General features: G+C 44.1%; 1 protein-coding gene across 3 annotated transcripts in view; it reads left to right on the forward strand.

Moving 5' to 3' along the window:
- RSRC1 (arginine and serine rich coiled-coil 1) overlaps nt 1-24773 on the forward strand; it is a 171037-nt gene that overhangs the window by 128755 nt on the left and 17509 nt on the right. For all 3 annotated transcript variants that reach the window (XM_042793813.1, XM_042793800.1, XM_033000092.2), the window contains one exon: nt 9069-9137. In XM_042793813.1, coding sequence (XP_042649747.1) covers nt 9069-9137 — 69 coding nt within the window. The remainder of the gene's footprint in view (nt 1-9068; nt 9138-24773) is intronic.

Consider the following 24773-nt stretch of genomic DNA (forward strand, 5'->3'; position numbering starts at 1 on the left):
AAGAACACATTTGTGTTTTGCTTGTGTTTTTTGATTTTTTTATTCCATGTTACCGCATAGATCTTCTACCAAAAATATGTTTAATATTCTGGAAAACCCACATGGCTGCTAGCAGACAGACGCTTACTAGCTGCACCGTAGCGGGAGACGTTGCACCCAAGTAAGGAAATACTTTCCAAAATCATGATGGGAAGGGAATTGAGCAGGAATGGTGCTGAAGAGGTGAAAAATAACATGCAGCATGCCCCTACGCCAGGAGGAATTGGTGGGATAACTTCTCCCGGCCAAACGCGGTGCTGGGCGGTCTCCCCGGGGAGGGCGGAGAAGCTTAAAATACACAGATTTGGGGAATTTGTAACCACGACCCGCAGAGCTGGGGTCCTGCACCCACCGCCACGCTCGGGCACCTCCAGGATCTGCAATTACACTCAGTGGCAGAATTAAATTACGTGTAATACTTTGGGCAGCAATGGCAGGAATTTCTCATGGCTGAGTATCGTAACGTATTATTCAGCTGCCATGTAATTAGAGCAGACAGGGCTAATGAAGCCATCGTGGCAGGGCAAGGGGACCCCTATCCATGGGTGAACTAGACAAGTGGCCACCCGAATGTCCGTGCTATTTCAATTCTGGGGAAATGTTATTTTAGTGCGGACAAAAAAGACAGAAATGTAGAAAAATGGCATAAATCGGGTACAATAAAAATGCGTGTGGTGTTGTCACTTCTGGTTTTGAACTAACAGCTATTGGACTCTGCTCCTTCTGTTCCTGTCTGAGGAAATATCTGAGAAAGCAGTTGTTTTGAATTTGTGCTGGAATTTTTCGGATGTATAATAGATAACTTTACATGTCAGTATATGAATATTCAGCAGAGGATTTCCACAAGCCTTGATAAATTTAATATACTAGAGAAAAATAGCATGTAAATTAAATAAGGCCTTGTAAATTAATGATGGGCTATACTTGTATTTCTATATGTGAGCTAAATGAATATTTTATCAGTGCAAAAATGTTTGTGTTTAAAAAAAATGGTTAAGTCCTTCTGATTAGCATTGTGGATGGCTCAGCTACATTTTAGATGCGATGTCCGTATGTGTTTTTTGAGTTTGTCTGCTTTCTTTTCCCCAAACACATCTTGAAATGCATAGCCTGTATTTTTAACTTTGAAGAGTTGGAAAGTCCACAATTATACCGAAACTTTTTTTTTTTTTTTTTTTTTCCAAACGACTTGCAGTTGACAGGTGTTCTGCCATTCCCCTTTTTTGTTTTGTTTTACTGGTAAAATGAACAGCATCCCAGCACGGGGCTGGAGCTCTTCCCCGCTTCTCCCGCGGCGGTGGGAGAGGGCTGTGCTGTGGGGGCTCTTCTTTCCGAAATGCCCTTTGCACCCCCAAACCGGCACCTGCCCTCTTTCTATCTCGAAACAATTCATATTCCTCTGCTTCCTTTTAACGAGCGCCTTTGCTCGCGTAACTATTTTCCCTTGGCGCAGTGCGAGGTTGCTGGGGATGAAAGCATCGCTCCGCCTTGCCCATCCATCGGGGGAAAGGCTCCGTGCTTTGCAAACCCCGAGCCCTTCCACCACCCCGGGGGTTCAGCCCGGCTCCACGGGAGCGTGGGAGCACCGGCGGTCACCGACGGAGCCGCTGAACCGCCATGCAGCGTCCTACGCCGGCGCCGTAGCTTGGTCCCGAGCAATCTTACTCACGTAGAGCGTAGGGTGTGGCGTCTGCCAAAATCGAAGCGTGGCCACCAAAGCACAAGGCACTTGGCGCCCAGGCGCAGAGGCCGCGGGGCCGTGGAGCCCAGCGACTTGGGAAGCGATACCCGCAAGGAGTGAACGGGTCTTTGTTCACGTGTCCAAAAATATTAACGCAGGTGAACACTGCGGTTGCTTACAGATGAGGAGTTGGTAGTGAAAGCCTGGGGAAAATCGTAATCTCTCGCTGCACTGCCAAATACATGACAAGAAACTGCTGCGTTTTTAAATTAAAGGTCATTTTTGCTGCTAATTTTCCATTTTTCTCATATTTAATAATTTTATGCGTATGCTAGAGGACTTTGTCTTGTCTCTGTGGCTTGGGAGAGATGTTTCTTATAGAACTAAGTGGAGCGGTGACGATGGTATCCATGCATTGAGTCTTTACAAAAGCATTGAAAACTACTAGTTTTACTGTCTCTCAAGCAGAGATGGGCTGATGCACATCATTTATGCTATTTAGAAGATGATTTATTTGTGAAGACCATTTGTTTTCTCTCTCTTTTTTTTTTTTTCTCCTAGAAAAGCTGCTTTTTTTGTTCTATCAGATGTAGTCTCCAAAGAGATTGTTCCAACATTTCCTGTTAGCGTAATGTCATGCAGTAAGACAGCATGTTTTAATACAAAATCTATTGATTTTTGCAGCGTGTTTTTGTATATCTTCATGGTAAGCTAAAGGTGGCCATTGGCTCCTAGTGCCTTGTGAACTGATTAGAAAGTTAAAAGTATTAGCTGGGCTAAGTGACCAGCAAAGAAAATGTATTGTTAGTAGAATTAACCAGTTATAGTTTAACAGTATAGTTAAAACAGTACTTTTTGTCCAATAATGAGCAATGTGTTTTAAGACATTTTAGCAGTTTTTTCATTTCACTGTGTAGCATTAGGCAAAGAAAAAACTTGAAGGCATGATTGCACACACTGTAATTTTGACTGTTTAAACTATTTCCTCGATACAGACCATTGTTTCAACAGTGTTTTTAGGGATTCTGACAGAACTCTCCTGCGAAACCTTGTGAAAATAGGGGTTGAAATACTTGGTTCTGAAACCACGGGGCTGCTCAGGCGCCTGCCTGCTTCTGCCTCCTCCTTCCCACGTCTGCGTGATGCATCTCCTCAGTGACATTCATTTGTTTCTTGTAGTTACCGCTTGCATCCAGGGCATTGTGATACCTGAACTACCTTCACCTTGCTCTCTTGCTGGGCTCAAGGATGCAGCACAAGCAAGCATGAGCGTATGTTACCTTACCGTTCTTCATAGAGGGAAGATCTACTCCATTCCCATAGAAGGAAGATCTACTCCATTCCCATAGAGGGAAGATCTACTCCGTTCCCATAGAAGGAAGATCTACTCCATTCCCATAGAAGGAAGATCTACTCCATTCCCATAGAAGAAAGACCTACTCCATTCCCATAGAAGGAAGACCTACTCTGTTCCCATAGAGGGAAGACCTACTCTGTTCCCATAGAGGGAAGATCTATTCCGTTCCCATAGAGGGAAGATCTACTCCATTCCCATAGAGGGAAGATCTACTCCATTCCCATAGAGGGAAGATCTACTCCATTCCTATAGAAGGAAGATCTACTCCATTCCCATAGAAGGAAGATCTACTCCATTCCCATAGAAGAAAGACCTACTCCATTCCCATAGAAGGAAGACCTACTCTGTTCCCATAGAGGGAAGACCTACTCCATTCCCATAGAGGGAAGACCTACTCCGTTCCCATAGAGGGAAGATCTACTCTCCGTTCCCAACGCCCATGCCACGCTGGGCTCTCCCACCACGTGAGCAGGTCGCTGTACCTGTTTGCTCGTGGTGAAAGGCCATCCTGAGGCACCACACACTGCAGATGAGATGCTCCAGTACCACCCCCTACCAGGTCCTCATTGCTTTGGCTGAACTTGAGGAGTTCAAAATAGCCAAAACCCTCTTAAGGTTACCAACCTGACCGGTCTGCCCCTTGAAATACGCATGTCACCATTTCAAATACACATGGTGCAATGCTGGGACAATGATGACCATTTCCACACTAACGGTTCATCTAGTAACACATTTGTCTTTCTACCCTGGTGAAACGGGCAGTGTAAAGTTGGTGCAGTTGTGTCTGTGGTGGCTCGAGGCATCCTGCCCATGCTTCAAGCTGTAGTGTTGGGGCATGACAGCGGCTGGAAGTTGGTTGAGTTAAAACTCTTTGAAAGTGGTCATTCTGGAATTCTTTAGAGAGTACTGCCTGCGGCGGGTGGAAGGAAACCCAAGCATGTTGTTAGGATTTAAGAGTTTGGTTGAAGGTACGTGTGTATTGCACTTGGGAACTTGTTCAAATTGTTAATACATTCATTTGCATTTCGCCACTGGTATTTTGGTTTTTCCTTTGTGCAGTGTCATTAAGCTGGACCTTTTAAAATGATTTATCCCATTTTTGTTGTACAAGCATGATTGTTTCCATTTTGAAAAGGGGGTAGAAAAAGTACTTTTGCTCCTCTTCATAAAGGTTTTTCGCTCCACCTTGAAAATTTTCAGGCTCATTGGTGACCATCCTTTTTCTTTAATCATGGTACCAAGGGCTTTTGATTAGACAAATTTTTCTCAGGCTTTAATGTATCTATGGTTTCTGGGGATGACCTAATCTTAGTTGGCTGAACAAGGCGCTTCTTCAAAGCCACGTATGGTGCAGTGGAACTTGATATTAGACAACAAAACTGTAATTGAACGTCAGGATCTTCTGTGGATTCCCTGATGCTTCCTGGGCATCCAGGAGTCTCCCATGCTGTCACTATAATAAAGTGCTGCACCACGTAGGGTATTTTTGTTTTCTCATTATCAGTTATCAGTGTGACTATTTGTATGACTATTTATGCAAACTGTGGAGTGAAATATTTATGAGAGAATTGTGGTTCATTTCGGCAGGCTTTGAATGAAGCACACAAATTAGATAATGCCATAAGATGGTTGTTTGGAAGAGAGAAGGCACCAAGTAGTAGTGTAACTGTTAAATGTCAAATAAGCTAAATATGACCCAGCCCCGTGCGCTCGCAGCCCAGAACCCACCCGTGCCCTGGGCTGCAGCCAGAGCAGGGGGGGCAGCAGGGCCAGGGAGGGGATTCTCCCCCTCTGCTCCGCTCTGGGGAGACCCCCCTGCAGTGCTGGGGCCAGCTCGGGGGCCCCCAACAGCAGAAGGACACGGAGCTGCTCGAGCGGGGCCAGAGGAGGCCACGGAGATACTGGGGGGGCTGGAGCAGCTCCCCTGGGAGGCCGGGCTGAGAGAGTTGGGGGGGTTCAGCCTGGAGAAGAGAAGGCTCCGGGGAGCCCTTCGAGCGGCCTCCCAGGGCTTAAAGGGGGGACAGGAGAGGTGGGGAGGGACTCTGGGTCAGGGGGTGGGGATGGGACAAGGGGGGACGGTTTTGCACTGAAAAAGGGCAGATTTAGATGAGATCTAAGGCAGAAATTGTTCCCTGTGTGGGGGGTGAGGCGCTGGCCCAGGGTGCCCAGAGCAGCTGTGGCTGCCCCCTCCCTGGAAGGGTTCAAGGCCAGGTTGGACGGGGCTGGGAGCCCCCTGGGCTGGGGGAAGGGGGCCCTGCCCGGGGCAGGGGGGGGCACTGGGGGGGCTTTAAGGTCCCTTCCCACCCAAACCAGTCTGTGATCCTATGATTTCCTAAATTTTAGAGTCAGCCTGTAGATAGTATCAAGGAGACATGAAAACACCTACCCTCTCCGTTGCCCAAAATGGAAAGTGTACAAAATCATCCACTTTTCTCCTTTTTCTTTCCTTTTTCCTTTCTTTTGCTTTTGTTTCTTCCCACTTTTGAACGTAACCCAAAGATCAGCTGACATTGCAGCTCTGCATTGAACGGGTTAAAGCAAGGCAAAGGAGTGGGCCTGGTTCATCCCTCCAGTCGTGGCCCTGGGGAATTACCTACCGTTCATTGATCTGCAGTTGTTGATCTGTACATAATAATTGTAATACAACAGGAACCGAAGCTACAGGCCTGGCAGGCAACCTGCATTTCCATTAGGGATCTCTCTGCAGCCTCCTCTGCCCCCCAGAACCCAAACCCAGTTGCCTCCGCTCCTTCAGAAAGGGCTGTGATGCCCCGTGGGTTTGCCAGCTTGGGCTGGTCGTCGAGGTGTAATGAAGCTGCTCAAAGAGCTAGTCTGAGTTTCAAAACACATTAGCATATTCAGATATAGGATATTAATGTGTCTGGAAACATCAAGGGTGTTTTGGGTTTAGTTTGGGATTTTTTTTTTTTTAATAACAGATAATGTACTTAAGGTAGCTTGGTTTTAATTAAACGTTAGTGCCTTTGTTGTAACTTAGCAGTATAGTTCCGCTTCTTCATCGTGTTTATTCGTCTGAGTAGCATGTCCATACTCTTTGCTAATAGTTTATTCTTACTGCAGAGCTAGGATTTATTTCTTCTTCCTTTGTGCTGCATCCAGCACAACGAGCCGCTGATCCCGGCCGGGCTGGAACAAGTACTTCTGTAGGAGACACCTGGAAATGGCTAAAATTCTCTTTCCTCCTGTTATACCTGTATTAATAGACCACTAGCTACCAGCAAATATCTGCGTTTCACAACTTCATTATTTTAGTGTAGGTAAACATCTCAACCATCTTCCATGTGTCATTTTCCCATCCTTCAGAGAAAAAAAAAAAAAATCAATAGAATTGTAATTTTATCTGGGGTTGGATGAGCTCTTAAATGCTGCAAGCTCGAGCACCTCTTTATTTATTTATTTTATATTTTAGAAAGCTTTGTAAGCAGTCAGGCTTATGTCATGCTAGCTGTTTATCCATGCAGGAAGCCCAGTTTCAGGAGCAATCTCAGCACTCCAACTACCTGGATCAATTAAAACCAGACTTTTGCTGAAGTGACTTCTTTGATCTGCTGGGGGTAATAAGCAGCTGTCTGTCCTCCTCCAGCTTAAGGAAGGTGCATTGTAGGAAAGCGGATTTCTCTTCCGAATATCAGGGCTTTTAAGTGCTTCAGAGTGGAAGTGGCCAGCATGTGTTCTTGCACACCCTGAAAAACGGGGTAAGGGCATAGTGATCCTCAGAACAGTGAGGGTGTATTACCCTTGGAACATGTAAGGATCTGTTAACGTTGTTTAATCACAACTCGATTTGATCAAACCAAATCCCAGGTTTTAATAACACTTTGCCAGTGAATAATGACGGAGAATTCAAAATACTTTAAGAGAATTGTTAGCATTAAATTCTTAAAGCAACACATGGCCTCAGTGACTTCTGTTGGTCATAACGGACGGTGCCCTATAACCTCAGAGACTGACAGCTCTGTAGACTTATGGGGTAAGTTAAATTGCTGTTAATGAGAAATTTTGTGTAGAGAATTGTCCTCATGATACTTCCTAAATTGCTACATTGTCCATATAATTATCCAGAACTTGAAAGGACAACTCAGTTTCAGCTAGCAGAAATTTTAACTATAGTTACAAGGCCTGGAAATCAGCAATTTAAAGTTAACAAATACAAAATAGAAATTTAGGCACACACAGGCAACATCTTTCCTCTCTGTTTTAATATTTTTTTGCCTTGAATAACCATTGAGATATCCAATGAATTGTTCCTGTGCAGCAACAAATCGGTGAGAAAAAACAAAGTAGCATAGTGGAATAGATAAATCAAATTTAGGCATGGTAGTTTATTGAATCTAAATTGTGCCCAGTTGGCCCAAGAGCTATATAAGCAATCCATCTTGTGTTGATAATGGAGGTTCTTGAAATCCACCTGATGTTTGCATTATTAAATTTCAGCCTAATGAGCTCTGCTAATACATATTGAAGACAGTTGTAAGGAGTAGAATGTGAATCTGAGCGGGATAATTTGAAAGAAACATAAGCTGAGCATTTTACATGACTCAAGGGGTATATCTACAATTACACATATAACCAAAATTGAATTTAAATGGAATTTCTATTATCCTTGTCCTTTTACCAGAGAGAATAAAGTGTAAATGAAGTAGAAGACTTTAGAATGACTAGCAGTTTGTTTTTATTATCTAATTTAATAGAATCTTGTAATGATCTTCACTGGCAGAAAAGTTTTAATATTTCATGACTTTAAGTGTAGTCTAAATATGTATAAAAGCATGTAAACGGGAACAGATGTCTATGTAATTACTTCTCTCATTTTGTAACACTGCTCTTTGAGCTGTATATTTTAAGAAGGTGTAGCTACTGGCTGTAAGAAGACACCGGAGTCGGAAAGACCCCTTCACACCCCACTCCTGAACTGGATTTTGTTTTCATAAATTATTGGTTGATTCAGTAGGTGGTAGGACTAATTATTTGCAAAACCGAATGAGCCTTTGCTATTTGTGCCACAGTTTACGGTGATTTTATTACATACGAAGGCCTGGTTTAAATTCTAAATTCTGTTTCTTTTTGGTTCTTTTCCTTTTGACATGGTGATACTTTTTAAAACTTAATATTTCATCAAGTATAATGCTATTAGAGACTTATTCTCACTTAGTTCACTCATCAGGCAGTGAGATGGCAATAAAAGAGAATGGCTCCTTTGAGACATTAATGCTTTGGAATAAATGATGTGCTAGAACAGAAATTTAATTAATTTACAGAGTATATTGATAGTCCCTTGTTACTGTGCTGTATATTTTTAATCTTCTTTAACATCTGTAGTAAAGTGTTTGAAAACCCCTGCAGTTGAGCAACTAGTAGATAATTAAGTAATAAGGGAAGAGGCTTCTAGAGGGAAAAAGATTCTTTTTAAAGAACACTATCATAACGTGAATAAAGTACTGCTGCTGTGATTTGCAGTGAAAATTGTATACTACCTAACTTAATACTAAGTAATAGGTAGTTGACTCTGATTTTAAATGCTATCTGCAACTCCGCATCCCTGAAAATAGTGTTTCGTTTCTGCTTTATCCTCCAAAGAGTTCTTATGGATTACTCACTATGGTAGCAAATCTTTTTTTAAATGCACTGCATTTGTTTCCTTCTAGTTCAGTTTGGGGGCAAGTAGGGTGGGGAGATTTGTGTTTAAGGAAAAAAAACCTCTCAAAAGTTTTACTTAACAAGCAAATGAATGCAGAGAATTGTATTGAACTGATACTGCATGCCAGTTTTCACCATTTAAGCTGTTGTCCTACCTCTAGTAATATCTTTAAAGAAAGTACATTAAGAACCAAATTCTGTTCTTTCACGCACACCAGCATCGCCATGGGACCTACAAAAAGGAGTCTGAAGTTGGGTTCAAACCCCAGGATATGTTGATTGGCAAGATAAATAAACTAATTATAACATTTGTTGTATTCCTTTTTTTTTAAGCTAAAGCAGATGAAGCATTAAAGGCTAAAGAGAGAAGCGAAGAAGAAGCGAAGAAAAGAAAGGAAGAAGGTAATGCATTTTTTTTAATTCAGTAACAAACTAAAATCCGGTAAATCAGAAACTATTGTTTCTAAGGGGCCCAGTTCCAGTGGGGCTGTGTGATTTTCTTACAAGGGCACCTGAAGCCGGGATGGGCAGACTGCCGCGCCTTTGGTTCCCCACGGCATTCTGCTCGCCCCCCGTAAGATGAACAAGATCTGCAAAATGCACCAGAAATTTCAACCAGGTTTTAAAAAAATATTTTAGCTGCTATTGAAGCAACCAGATAATTTGAGACAAAGTTACATGTTAAGAGCTTATGGCCAGCCCCTGGCTTGTGTGCTGGGTATATTGCCTGGTTGAAAGGGGAGGTGCAGCGGTGAACGTTGGCTGTGTGCTCAGTCTGTATGATGTCACGACGTGAGCTAATCTGTTTCTCGATGAAATTCGGCGCACTGAAAGCTGGCGGGATCTGAGTTGTTTTCCTTTGCAATACAGTAGGTGGGAAGTTAATGTATAACGCCTGGATAATGAAAACAAATGGATTTTGCTTGTATGTCGGTGAGTAATGGGAAGAGACATTTGCAACAGTGTGATGGAGCCAAGGCAAACAATAAAAGAGCCTCAGAGTTTCTCACTTCAGCTGGGATAGACCGCCCTGTCTCAGAGAAAATATCTCAGTTGTTCGAATTAAAATTGATCATTTACCTGCCTGTGACATCCAATATTTTTTGCATTGAGTTAAACATAAATATAGGGAAGGCCTTCACTTCCTTGCAGTGGTTTTACTCTAGAAATACCTGTTGTCACACATTGGTCGCTGCAGTGAACTGCCCTTTCAGCATATTTGATTTAAATGATGGTAGGTTTCAGGCTGTAACTGTTTTTTCACACACTGAACAACTTCCGTGTAGACGTGTTCCTGATTCGCCCTGCCCTGTGCCCCTCGTCTACCTACCCGGGGTTGCAGGGATGATCACTCAATATTTTAACCACCCAATAAACAGGACCTAGGCTTGAGGACGATGTAATGCTTGAGGAGATCATGTATTTTTCAGAGGTGGATTTTTGGTGGATTCATTTACTGTGAAAATCAGCGTTGTACCCAAATATCAATCATATTTTGGTTCGGGCCAGGACATCATATATGAGGAGAGTGATATAAAGTAAAGCTCTTTAGGACAGCTTCAAATTTTAGAAGTTAAGAAATTGAGATATTTTGAATTCCCAGTGAGATATGATAACAAAATCATTAGGCTAAACCAAACCAGGAAAAGTCGTGCAAAAGGGAAGGGGTAGTAGGTTGCTTGAGTATGTAGCAAATGGAAGAAAACACCTAAAGGGGATGTAGCGATGTTTCCAATTTTACTACATCATCTCCTCCAGTCTTTCCAAAGCATCATCTTTCTTTCCAGTCTCTCTGATCTTACTGGAAAGTCTCCTTGTGTCTGCCCTCTCTTTTCCTATCTCTGAGCACACCAAGTTGAACTTCACGGTAAAGACAGGAATTTTAATTTTGCATCTGTCGTGCCTCCATCTCCTCTCATCTCTCCTATACCATCCAGGTACCAGAGCCTGACTCTGCTTCCACACGTGCTGGGTTTAACCCCCACTATTTAAGAATCCCACCAGTTTCCTGACAACAAGATTCCTCCTTATCCTGCTTTGACATCCTTATTTTCCAGGAATCCTTCCTAACAACCAAGGGGTCTCAAACAGCTGGTCTCCGCTTGCATTTCTTTCCCCATTTCTTTGCCATTCCATATCTTGGTCTGAGCTGCTGCAGTCTTTTAGAGCTCCAAAGGCTCTGAATTTTATGGAAATCTTTTACATGTTTATTTGATTTTGGAACAGGTTGTTAGCAAGTGTTTTGTATTAGGAAAATACATCCAACCTGTCTCCACGTTGCCATCTCTTCTTAGGTATTGACTTCAGGTGCTGTTCCTTTGATTACAATTAAATTTCTCTAGTTTTCTTCTTTACCCATTTTTTCTTTAGCTGGAACTCCAGCCTCAATAATTTCTGAAGATAATTTAAAGCTTATTTGCACTTCAGATACAAACAAGCTTCTTTACATCCTCATGTGTGAATGAGAAAATTAAGTATACTTCATTCAGCTCGTTGCTATCCTACAGGATTTATATGATTTTACATGATTTCCCACCCCCTGTTTCTTTCTAGATTTAGATGTCTTTAATAAGCTCCAAACTGTGGGACTGACGGTGTAGTATAAGTATGTAGTTCAAAACTCTAATGTAACCTTTATTAAAAATACATGCGATTGATTCCCTTCGTCTGGTTTTGGTTTTGGTTGAGTTTTATTTTTCCCTGAAAATAGTCAAAAAAAATTGTTTCGCATTATCAGGTAAACCCAAAGCAACAAGTAGCATGTACTGACTGCTTTAAAAAACAATCCAGAAATCCCCAAATTTGGACATCTGACAGTGGATGAAATTGCCACCCCTGGCCCTTCAGTTTAATCCTGTTCTAGCACACTTTTACTGGCTTTATGAGATAACGCTCTGTTTGGTGCTGACCACTGCCCACCCATCAGGCTCAGCTTCGGAGGACCAATTAATTTGGCAGTTGACTTCCACTCGTACCAAGCTTCTGGTAATTATGGGCTTATTTTGGTCCCGACAAAGTTGTTGCTGCTGGCTCTGCACAGTCTTAGGTCTAACGTTCGAGTTTTACTGCGTATCTTGTACCTGAAGCCCCTGCTGTGCGTGACAAAAATGGAAAATACCATGTAATTACCTTTGAAAAATGTGAACTAATCAACTGCATTTCATTCGCTGTTTGAAAGATGTTAGAGGTGTTTACATTTAATACATTTTTAGTTTAATGATGTTTAAAAAACAGTGAAATGGACGCTAAGCTTTCTTCACTTCAAAGAGTATTGGGCAATCGGTACATCTGAAGGGAACACTTTATGTTAATTTTCTAATTCTATTACCTGAGGTACACTGCGGGAGCTTATTATGATAGACCCATTGACGCTCCTGCATCCCACCTAAATGGGATGGATCCAGAAATGTCCCCAGAATGGGTATTGCCACCGCGGGTTCGCCCGAGCTCAGGAGAGCCTCACGGCCCTGCCACCCCGGGGGGGCTCCTTGTCCATTTAAGCAAAATCGGGAGCAGTTCAGAAGCATCTCAAGTAAAAGTCGCTGACGTGAGTTCATGGGCACCCACGACTTTGAGGTGGGGTGTTTATTCCTCCCCACCCTGGAGATGGCTCAGTGCCGTTGGAGTCTGGGGGGCCTGGCTTAAGCGCCATCGGGAGGGAATTGAGCTCTCGGCATAAGTCTTTTAATAGACCATTGGGTATGAAAGAGGTCTTTTTGCCTGTAGGACAGGAATCTAGGATGCTTTTTTTTTAAAAAAAAAAAAAAAAGCCCCGAGCTTGGAATGACAGTGCTTCAGAGTGGTGCTCCCCTTGCGCAGCCGAGCGTGGCGATTCCTTGTGTAATTGGCAGCATATCGAGTATAGCGTCCAGCACACTTGCAAAATAAAATATAGTTCCTCTAATTTGTCTTGTGGATACAGTAAGCAGGGTGGGTTTATATAAATATAATAAGATTGGGGCATAATTTATAAATCTATTCAAGTTGACTTTCCACAGGGAGTAGACACCAAAGTGCCGTCTGTGCCTTTAGAAAGATTCCCTTGCACTAAAAAGGCTTCACTACAGACATTTTATATACATAAAAATACAACCCTGAAAAAATTCGTAACCGCATGAATTATCAAGCTTAGCAAAAGGGAAAAACCAACGCCTATGTGTTCCTAGCACTCTGCTCTGCTAGCATCTGGTGCCTCACTGATGGTAATTCCCTCTTTTCTTAATAGCAAAGGGCCACTCATAAGATCAGGGCTCTGAGTACGGTTGTTTCACCCTCTTCTGTAACACAGCTTCCATCTGCCGGGCATAGTCTTTCGATAGCTTTCTAGGAGGATTAGGTGGAGCAAGATTATATGAATATCATCTCAGTAAATGAGTTAGAAATGTAGGAGCTCAGATTATTAAACTGTTTTTCTGTTCCCATGCGGTTGTGTTCTTGCGGGAGAAGAAGTCTCTGTCTTGTGATGGCTTCAGACGGCTCAAAGTTCAGGTGATCTCTTTTCTGACTCGTCTGCAAGATGGTACTCGAAATCTTAATTCCTCTCCTTATCATTTAAATGAACTGCAAATGAAGAGAGCTCCTCTTTCCTGCCATAGTGCTTGGAAAGGATCGGGCTTAGACGTTCCTTCAGATTTTTTTGCTTCTTCTCACTTCTTCCTAAGTAATCATTCTGCTTGTTCTCCAAGGTGGCCGTTGCTCTGAGACGGGCCAGGCGTCAGGCTGCTGGTGGGAGGTGGTGAGCATCACTTGGGTTTGGTTTCTTTTTTTCCCTCTTTCCTTCACTCATTAAACTGCGTTTATGTCAACCCACGATTTTTTTTCCCCCCCCCCCATTTTTTCAGCCTGTTCTGTCCCCCCATCACGCCGGGGACAATGAACAAGAGCTGTGTGGGTGCTTATCTGCTGGCCGGGGTGAACCCACAGCAAATCTTTGCCTCTCCATCATGTGGCTGTGCCGCTGTGCTCTATGGTTCACCCACTGCCCAGAGGATGCGTTCAAAAAGGCCAGCGAGATACGATATGTGATCGTATAACCATCCATCGGGGACTGATCTGGGCTTGGTTATGAGGTGAGAATACATAACTAGGAGAAGACAGTCCCCTGAGCCTGTTGCATTAGATGACCCCCATACTAAACCGTGTTTCTTTTACGGTGTGTAAACGATGGCAGTGCCGTATTCAGAATGTAACGTTGCAGGGATATATGTAGAAATGTGTTTTATGTAATAGTGATAAGGATGGTGTTTTAGTAGATGCCTAGTGTTTCTGGTCTAGGGATCTCTGCCTAGTCACTCAAAATTAAGTTAGGAGCTCTGCTGAGTTAAAGCTTTGTGTATCCTTCATGACTTCATACAGGACTAATTTCCCTCGGCAGAATTGCATTATACCCGCTGACCCAGACGCAGTCAGCAGCACGACTGAATTGATGTTATTCACCTAGAGATAGAGACAGCTGAAAAAATAAAGCATCCTTCCCAGGTTCCAGACGTCCCAGTTCAGCTCTGAGTCTGTGCAGTGAAGTCTCTTTGGAACTGGAAAAACTACTTCGTAAAATATCATAAGTTTATCTTAAAAAAGCCAACCTCAAGTTGGCTTTTCTGTCTTTGAGAAAAAACATTTTTACAGCCCTCAGCTCTCTCTGCTTCTAAGGCAATTTTGAGAAATTTGAGGTAGTGGAATAGTATCTATCAGCAAGGAAAATTTCAAACAGTTTTCCGAGTGGCAGGAAGTATTTAATTATTGTCTACACAATAATTTAGGACTTATCTAGGAAAGGTAACTTGGCAAAATTACCCTTTCTTTGGATCCATGGCTGTGTGGAATGTCATTTAAAATCAAAACGACCTAATTATTTAGTTTGTTTTACTTGGGACTGCAGGAGGAATTAATTCATGCTCAAGGTTAATCCTACTCGGAGAAGGTATGGAGGAGGCAAACGGACAAGTGGGATAGAACGCATTGTCCGAGAGGGGAAGGGAGGGGAGGGGGCACTTGCAGTCCTGGATGGGAGAGGGACCAAACCAGCCCCCTCTACACCCCGGCACCCGGCCGGGGGAGCGATTCCACCCGCCACGTTTCACACCGAAATGGGCGATTTGCTGTAGAAATAAATGGGAGAGACAGGCTGGGGGCTGGGGGCCCGGCGGCTCCCCGGGGCGAAACGATCGGGTCTCCACTTGCGCACATTCGCAGCGTACGCGTTGAAAAATGCGCGCGTGTTTTTTTCATTACATCCCATTGTGAGTGGCTCATGTGCTAGCAATTGCTTTGCCGACAGTGATTATGAAGGGCAGCTATGGAAAGGCGAAGGGGAAAAAAAAAAAGGGTTGGTTAGTGAATTGGAAACAATGGTAATTTACAGTGAAAGCAGGAGGAGAACTTTTCAATTTATTAATAAGCACCATTAAAACTGTCCTGTGGTGTCTTTGAAAAAGTTGTAAGGATGCTATACTATTCGAAAATGAATAGAAAATGTTTCCTGAAGAGAAGTTTGTTAAATAAAATTCATCAACGTGTGTGATGAGTTAGCTACCAATTAAGAATATTTTTTTTTTTATTTTCACTGGAAAATTAATAGTCTTACTAAATTATGCATCAAGTGTTTAAGCATACCAAATCCGTGCAAGGTATCCAGGGGGATTGCACAATGGAAAACACCAGTTTTGTGTAGTTTTACGTCCCACGTGTATTTACAAACAAGACATTTGTCCTTCTTGCATTCATCATGGTGCGTGGGCTAGAGCGTGTTCCCTTTGCCATCTCAACCATGCGGCTTCCATCTGCTGGGTACCGTTGACATCTTTTCCTGGAAAAAAAAAAGAGCTTTTTGCAACTTGTCTTAGTTCTCATTTTCTCCTACAGCCTCTGTAGCCAATTCTGAACTCTCTTTGATTTGCTCTTTCGTAATTCACAGTTTACCTATAGCTGCTTGGAGGCGTGACTCAGGTGGACAGCGATGCGCTTCTCTTTTCTCCTATTCTCATCTTGCCCATGCTTTGTACAAAAAGTGTTGCAATTATTTCGCACACTTTAGACTGATTTAGGTTTTGTTTTCTTTCCTATTTTTGGTTGTGTAGAGAACAATTTTGTTTATTTTTGATCATAAAATTCTCACTGGATTAGCTTCTACTGCATAAGTGGGGGGGGGGGGGGAGTGATAAATCAATTCTGTTTGATTTTTTTTTAAATTCACACAACTATTTTATTATGTGCATAATTGTTCATAGTGATTCCCTGCCCGCTCCCCCAAGCCCTTCTGGTTGAAATGTTAATAATGAGATTGTTTAAGTCCTGTAAGAGACGTGCAGTTACAGAAGTTGCCCTGTGTTTTGGCAGTTGTTGCCTGACAAACCATATTCTGTCTGTCCATCTCCAAAACAGTGTTTGCTTAAAATATCTGTAGATTCATCAGGAAATTATAAACCATTTTCAAAGGTAATTTTTTAAGAAAAAAATCTTCCCCCCCCCCCCCAAATTCTAAATTTTGAATTTTCAAAAATTTTTGAATACTCTATTAATGGCCATTTTATCATTTTTAAATATAACTCTCCAAAAGGAATTTTCTGAGGTGTCAGCTTGTGTAGGCAGCAAGCGCCTGCGACACGGTTGTAACCTTTACTGGGAAGTTGAGCTTCCTTGCTGCAGTAAGCAGAACCAACCGTGCAAATAAAGCAATTGTTTCTCAGCCTGTGAAAACTGGTTATTCACCCCCCACCCTATAGCGAGGTTGTCTTAACATTACTTTTATTGTAATTTTATTGCCAAATCAGGTGTGAGATTAGATGTTGGATGTTACATGTAATCTGCTCGGAAATCAAATTATTTGACCTCCAAGCCCACCGATGCCCCCTCCTGCTGGTTTGCTGTTAAATATGCAGCATTTTCCTGTCATGAATACAAATCGAGGACAAATTAGAATCTACAGACAGCTGACCTGAGCTCCAGATTAGAGACTGGGGGCTTGTGCTGTTTTAAATGTTTTAATTACCATAGTCCCTATAGCCAGTTGAAGGACACACACCAAAATGATTTTTTTTGTGACAAAAAAAAGCAAAGAAAGAAAGAAAAGGGCTCCCTCCGTCTCATTTGAATTTTTCAGTTTGATTACATTTGCACTTCCATTGGATCTATGCTAATTTGCTGCATGAAATTAGGTCTATTAACAAAAAATGTGCTACTTTTACAAGAATACTTTCAATGGAGGGCTTTTTCTACTTTGTTTTTGTTTGCTTGCTTCCATTCGGGACTGCCTGAAAAACGACATCAAAATCTTAAGGGGATTTTCCTGTCAAAGTTGATTTTCACTCCAGGCCTGGCAAGCCAAATTCAAAGTAGCTGAAACGGGTAATAGCAATAGTTGAAATAAAGCACACGATGTGCTGCGCGAGGAAAATTCAGATGTGCTGGACTGCATTACCGTGAGATTTTGGGATCGTTCCTCTTCGTAGACCACGCACCGTAATATTTTTAAATTTTCGATTTACGATGCGTCTTGTCACGAAGCACATGTTCTGCAGTTGTGTGGGGAGGAGGAGCTGGGGATGCTGCTGCACGGCCGGCGCTCGCAGCGGTGCTGGCCGCGACGGAGACGCACCTACGGGAGGGTTTACATCAGATAGGCAGGGAAAGAAGTTTTTCAGGATGCAACTAAACACAGTTTGTTCTTTTGAAATCAATCAATAGGTGAATCGATGTGACGGTGGTGCTCGCGCTAGGGCGGGTATTGTCCTGATGCCTTTATCCTGGAATTTGCATTTTCTGTTTCTCGTGTGTGTTGGCCCAGTGTTGAATTGATTAGTTATGCCTACCCAGTAAGCAGTGAAACATTTTTATATACTCTGGGGAAATAAATTTGGCAGAAAATCAGCATGAGTAGATTTAATTATCACTCTGAGACCTTTTCCTTTTCTGGCTTAGTGATCCTGAAACTCTGTGTGTTTCACTGAAATCTGTGTGGACGCTAAGCTTCGCTTCCCAATTTGTTCCTCCACGCAATGATAAGCCAAGCAATTACTGGTTTATTGATTTTTCATCATGGCAAATTTAAAGTTGATTTTTTCCTGAAAAGGCAGGGGTGATTAAGTGTTTCCCCTCGGTTTAGTACAAGAGAGCTATGTGGCAGAATCTAATATCCTGAGGTCAACCTCTGCAGGCAGATAATACGGTGTCTTGGCCACGTGTTGTGGAGAGAAATCAGGGCTACAAATGTGATAGGATATATGTGGAGACAGTTTAATTTGTTCCATTTATATGAACAAGTCATGTGGCACATGCTTGGAAAATATCATTTTGAATAGGCTTGGAAATGAAGCCCACGTGGGCAGGAGGAACGAGGGAATGCAAACAAGAGAGGCATTAAAGCATTTAGTGCCGGGAGACAATTGTCCCTTAAACAGAGAAATAAAACAAATCTCTGATGTGTTATTCAGATTTTACTGAGGTGTACGTGCTGCTTTAGTGACACCTCTGTTGCAGGTTTAGCTTGGCGTTAGCAAGGAAGTTAAAGTCTTCGAGTCCGAAGAAGACGGGGTTTGTGTCGGAAGTGTTCCCGCAGCAGCCCTGGTAGGGAATGCACCTAACCTTTTAGGGCAGGTTCCGGATCATATGGATTAATAGGATTTAAATCAGAGCAGGAAAATTGTGCTTTGCACAACTGACACAACGTATGGCTGTAGCCTAAATGGACTTTTACAAGAATCTGTTTTATGGATTTAGTTAAGGTAACGTAAACGTGCACACAGTAGGTGGGTTAAAGTGTCTTTTCTCCCCTCTTCATATTTCATATCAAATAGATATGTAAATCTAGTTTTAAATATTTTAAAAAGGGAAGGTAACTTGCCTGCACTCAGGGTGTCATTTTGATCAGTTTTCTCGACTGTCTTCTGCCATTTAACTCAAAACTGCGAAGGGACAGCATCAGTAAGGAGTTGCCATGAAGGAATGGCAGAGAAAATAAAATGGTAAAGGTTTAACTAACAGATGGAAAATGTATGAAACGTGGTTGATATAAATGTGATGGGCCCGAGTCGCAGTATTTGGATCCAGATATCCAGTGCCTCGGAGTCGGGATTTGGTTTGGCTACAGCGTTATCGTTAAACCAGTGTGAACCCTTGTCCCGAATCAACCCCAGACACTGCGCAGTCTGGGAGCTACGTGTTTGTTTTGGAAGCCTCTTGTTCTACCATTCCAGCTTCTCTCAGTAGTATTATTAGAAATCCAGGAGAAATTCGGATAACTCCCTTTTTACTAAATAGCGCGAGTGAAATGCTGTTTTCCTGAGTAAGATGGTTTAATTAGATATTGAAAGCATCAGAAGATTTGCCTCTACTGTGCCTTCTGCGCGCGTGTGCTGCCTGGTATTGCACCAGCGTGATGCAATTAGTGCTATGCTTTAAGCTCGTACTGGCTGACTGAACTCTCAGTGGCACCAAACTGAGATCAGAATTTCCTACCAGAAATTTTCCATAGATAGACGGGCCCCGCATGGCGTGTGCCCCTCTACATCCTACGCTGCCTTGCTTAACGAGCAGGATAAATTCAGCCCCGTGCCTGGGCTAAAGCTGGTACTTCAGGGTCGCAAAGCCTGCGCGGATTTTGGGAGGTGGGGGGGGTCATGAGAGAAGAGTTAGCGTGTGCAAGAAAGCCTGGAGGACTCAACTTTTAGAAGATCCCTTAATTACAAAATCTGCACGTATCCCAAATGATAAGCTCTATTTTTTTATACTCATCTTTAACCTGTTGGACAGGAGTTCTCACACGGAGAATCTAACCAGTAGTTTACCCATAGCAAAGCGGCTATTTCACTTAACACTTCCTTTAGTAAAAGTTAGAAGACTGTACCTTGGTGTAATTGATATTAAAAACACAGGTTGAATCTGCTACGAAAAGATTTGATTGCATGAGGTCAGGCCATGTAGCTGTAATAAGTTAAAGTGCTTTACTCAACGATACGGAAATATATTAGGATGCCCTTAAGTTCATTAGTTACTGCCTTAGGTCATAGTTTATGTTCAGTAAATTTTATTGAAGTTCATTGTTACGGCAGTGACCTGAACTCAGTCTGTTAAATCTCCAAATTATTTAGTATAGATAATATATTTGGTATAGATAGGTGATTTTTTTTTTTTTTTTACTGTCTTATCAAAATTGTAAATTCAAATCTTTCCAGTTTTCCCTTCATAATGGCAGATTTTAAGCAAAGTGTAAGTCTCTGCAGCTCCACCCTTTGTGTCCCTTGTGTGCGAATGTTGCTTCATTAGTCTGACACAAACACCTGGTGTTGCGCTTCCAGTCTCTGGAGGATGTTTCAGCATCTGGCGCACACTGTGATCTTTTTTTATGTGTGTTTAATCTTTTTATTGACGTTTTATAATTAAAAGTAAGAAGAAACGAATCAAGGATAATATAAAACTGCGAAGTTTTGTGCAGTTGCAGCGGCATAATGCAGCATATTAGGAAAAGCATCCAAATAATAATAAAAAACGTGAAGGATAGAATTGCAGCATGAAATGTGGCATCTTACTGGCCATTCTGTGTGGCCATATTCTTCCCCAACAGAGCTGACCATCAGAAAGGGGATCGGTAGACGCCCATAGATAATGGCTGTTTAAGCAATCGATTCCAGGCTTTTTATTAAACCTTCGGTAATTCATAATTACTTTGAAATGTGTTTCTTAAATTTTAAACCTCTTTGCGCCTGCCCTTCACCTTCTGCCCCTTTGTAGTTCGTACCTCCCTCTCTTCCTTCCTCAGAGAGCGCCCGGTCCGGGCGCCCCGTCCTGCTGGGGGTCGGTCCCTGGGGGTTTGCTACTGGGTGTGATGGGGATGCAGCCCGGGTTTCACTGGTGCTGCTGGTGCCACGGGCCCCTAACCCGGCTGAGGGGCTGAGCTCCCAGCCCTCCTGTGCCACCCCCTCGGTGGCTGGCAGGGCCAGGGAGGGGATTGTCCCCCTCTGCTCCGCTCTGGGGAGACCCCCCTGCAGTGCTGGGGCCAGCTCGGGGGCCCCCAACAGCAGAAGGACACGGAGCTGCTCGAGTGGGGCCAGAGGAGGCCACGAAGATGCTGGGGGGGCTGGAGCAGCTCCCCTGGGGGGCCGGGCTGAGAGAGTTGGGGGGGTTCAGCCTGGAGAAGAGAAGGCTCCGGGGAGCCCTTCGAGCGGCCTCCCAGGGCTTAAAGGGGGGGCAGGAGAGGTGGGGGGGGACTCTGGGTCAGGGGGTGGGGATGGGATGAGGGGGGATGGTTTTGCACTAAAAAAGGGCAGATTTAGATGAGATCTAAGGCAGAAATTGTTCCCTGTGGGGGGGGGGAGGCGCTGGCCCAGGGTGCCCAGAGCAGCTGTGGCTGCCCCCTCCCTGGAAGGGTTCAAGGCCAGGTTGGATGGGGCTGGGAGCCCCCTGGGCTGGGGGTAGGGGGCCCTGACCGGGGCGGGGGGGGCACTGGGGGGGCTTTGAGGTCCCTTCCCACCCAAACCAGTCTGTGATTTTCCCCTGCACCAGAGCCGGGGTCTCCACGTGCCTCCATCCGAGCGTGGGCAGGTGGCCAGGGCAGCTCGGGTTCGGAAGCCCCGATTCAGCTTGGTCTTAATGAGCACTTGACTTAAAAAAACGTATTTATGTTTTTATAGCACCAACAGCGGTCCCAAAAGAGTAGATAGGAAGGTCTGCTGCAGCAGCACATTGCTTTATCAGCAAAATTTGGCAAGGAAGGAAAATAAAATACTCTTGCTCTTAAAAAGTATGTTTTCTTGAATAATTTTGAATTGGGAACCATTAACGTAGTGAAATAGCACATTCGCGTCATTGCCAGGGTTAAGTTTATTCATGTGTGTTTTTATAGCACTGGTCACATGATATTACAGTTTGTATTTTTTTCTGCGTCCCGAGTTAAGCAGAATTGAAATGTTAATTACCTCCTTAATGCCCAATTCCAGTCGCTGTGCTGGGCACACGACACTGACACCACCGTGAAGGGGCAGGGTGTTTCTGTAAGGTCAGGAAGCACAGAGGCTGTGCTGCAAAAGTATCTGAAATTATCAACATTCTTCAGCTTGTGCAGAAAGAAATGATTTAGAGAAGACTTTGTACTGCTGCTGTAATACTCCTCTGAGCTAATGTGTAACCTGAAGCATTGAAAAAATACAGGGGGAATAAATAGAATAAATAAAGAGGGAGATTGCCTGTGGATGTCTCTAGCAGGGCTGAGGTTTCGGATCAGGCATTTAAAAGGATGGAGCCAAGTCCCACCAGTAGAATCAAGCTGGAGTTTTCCACAAAGGACACCATATATGTTGTGTGACAGCATTTAAATCCAAAGTTGACATTAATAATGTTTCAAAACATCGGTGATCTGGTGAGTTAAAGATACGGGAAATGATATGCCATTTGTGGCAATATAGCGTGAATCTTTCAGGGCTGGAAATGCCTGTGCCAGAGGGGGAAGGGCAGGGGGACATGGTAAGGACAGACGGAAGGAGATTTGGGGCTGTTCAACATTGCTAACTTGCAAAGGTCGCACGGTGTTGGGGGTAAAAATATCCCTTTATCATTAAATAGTCGCTTGCTGGTAGCAGGGCTGGAACAGTGGCAAAGTTACTGAGAAATGTGTTCAACTGAAATATCTGTTAAATTCACAGCCTGACCCTAGGTAAGCACGCAGCCCTAGGCCAGCTGCCCTTAAAGCCCTAAAAAGCAATAGTTGTCGTTTTTTAAAAATACTCTAAGCATAAACTGTAAAAAGAGCAGCGTGAGGGGTTTAGGAAAAAACTGGGATAGATTGATTTTTTTTTTTTCCCATCATTATTTTAAGAACATTTCAGTCAATTCTTGGTGAGGTGAGTGAGCTGGGCTGGCGGCGTGTCCGTGGGGTGGGGTGTCTGTGGGGTGGGGTGTCCGTGGGGTGGGGTGTCCGTGGGGTGGGGTGTCTGTGGGGTGGGGTGTCTGTGGGGTGGGGTGTCCGTGGGGTGGGGTGTCCGTGGGGTGGGGTGTCTGTGGGGTGGGGTGTCCGTGGGGTGGGGTGTCCGTGGGGTGTGGTGTCCGTGGGGTGGGGTGTCCGTGGGGTGGGGTGTCCGTGGGGTGGGGTGTCTGTGGGGTGGGGTGTCCGTGGGGTGTGGTGTCCGTGGGGTAGGGTGTCCGTGGGGTGGGGTGTCCGTGGGGTGGGGTGTCTGTGGGGTGGGGTGTCCGTGGGGTGGGGTGTCCGTGGGGTGGGGTGTCCGTGGGGTGGGGTGTCCGTGGGGTGGGGTGTCCGTGGGGTGGGGTGTCTGTGGGGTGGGGTGTCCATGAGCTTCCCGGAGCTCTGCCTTGGGGGCAGCGGGACGGGCAAGGGCCATGTCCACCCCAGGGCACCTCGAGTGGCATCTCCAGCTGAACAAGCCTGATTATTCACAATCAAATGGAATTTGGAGCCATTAGGAATGTTGCTACTGTGATTTAATTAGACAAAGATTATTAGGGGCAATGTGCGTTAATCAAATGCACAGAAATCACCATTGGAACCCGACTGGTTTGTCATCAGCACCCAATGCTTGCGAGGACTCGGGTTTCTTGAAGGGGGGAATAAGTGAAGAACAGAAAACTGATCCTGAAATATTACATGCTGCAGAAATTACACGTTTGCTGGAGAAACCCTGTGCTTGTACACCTCTTTTTATTTCCCCGTGCTTTTCTAAGGTTGCCATTTGTATTGTGCTTTTCAAATTTTGTTTACTGGATTTCTGGCTGCAGGTTGTCTGTGTAAAATACGGTTTTGAAGATGAAGTTCTAAAGGGAATAAAGCAAATACAATAGCTGGAATGGCCGTTTGTCAGGAAACCTACAGGAGCCATTAAATGCTGTTTTCCAGTTTAGGTGTTGTAAAAATGAGAAGTGTGCTAATATAGGGCTCTATTGATCAGGAAAGGTCCCCGGCATCTCCCACTAGGAAACGTTATGTACTGCGGTGAGTTCCTTCATGAGATGGCCAATCTGTCCTCAAAATGTCTCGGATGCCTTTTACCCACTTGCTGTCTGGGTTTATGTAAAAAATGTGAACCAGAATAGAAGTTTCATGCGCAGAAAATAGGGTTGTGTTGATATGAAATCGCCTTTGACGGTGAAGGCTTCCTGAATGCTTGCTGTGATTCCTGCACGCAGAAGATGGGCTTTTACAGATGTATTTTTAATGCATACTTGCACTTTGCAGAACTGAGTTTTTGAGGAAAACTTAATAATAATGTATTTCCTTTCATTAGATTTATTTAAATTAATACGAAGCGGTGTGACCATCGGCGAGATGTTCAACCTGCAAACCTCTCTCTCAATTTAAAACGTTTATCCTCAGCGATGACAGAAATGGCAAAGAAAATGGCAGAATTTTTTAATCACCGATGCGGTATATTGAAGTGTTCACCAGCACTGCCCGGTGGATGCGGGGCTGGGCTCGCGTTTCCCAAACTTCTTGATTTTGTTGGCGCACGAGCCTGTGGACCCGCCGGGACGGCGTTTCTGATCTGAGCCAGAGTCGCTGGAAATGGGGTTCCTGGGGGTGAAACTGGGGGGAAGGCAGCTTGAAACCAACACGTAACTTGGGTAAATGGTGAAGTTTAACAATTCCTGAGAAGGTGGGGTTTCAGCTGCCGCTGGGGCCTTTGAAGGAAAAGCGCGGAAGCTGATCGATTGACCCGATTGCAGCGGGATGCTAGAAAAAAGATGGAAACAGGGATATTAGTCATGCAAGAAATGCACGTGTGGGTGTTGCCCACGTTTGCTTGGAGGCGGCTGCGTGTTCCGGGGTGAACGGGTGCTGCCGGGGACGTTGCCGCTCTGGTCCAGCGCTACGCACACGCGTCCCTCGCTTGGAAGGAAGGGTGGTTTATTTTAAGCCTTCCGTTTGCACGTGGATGGTCTAAACTTTGGGTTTATTTCGCACGTGAGCTGCAAATCCATGGAGGAGAGAAGGCATGCACAAAGCCTGTGGATGGCTATAGGGAAATTCTAAGGAGACGGAAGGAAAAGTAGATTAATAACTTCCCTTATACCATCCGTGGAAGTGTCTTGCTTTGCCTC

This window comes from Tyto alba, unplaced genomic scaffold (assembly GCF_018691265.1).
Source record: "Tyto alba isolate M040663 unplaced genomic scaffold, T.alba_DEE_v4.0 Super-Scaffold_10, whole genome shotgun sequence".
In the NCBI taxonomy this organism is placed as follows: Eukaryota; Metazoa; Chordata; class Aves; order Strigiformes; family Tytonidae; genus Tyto; species Tyto alba.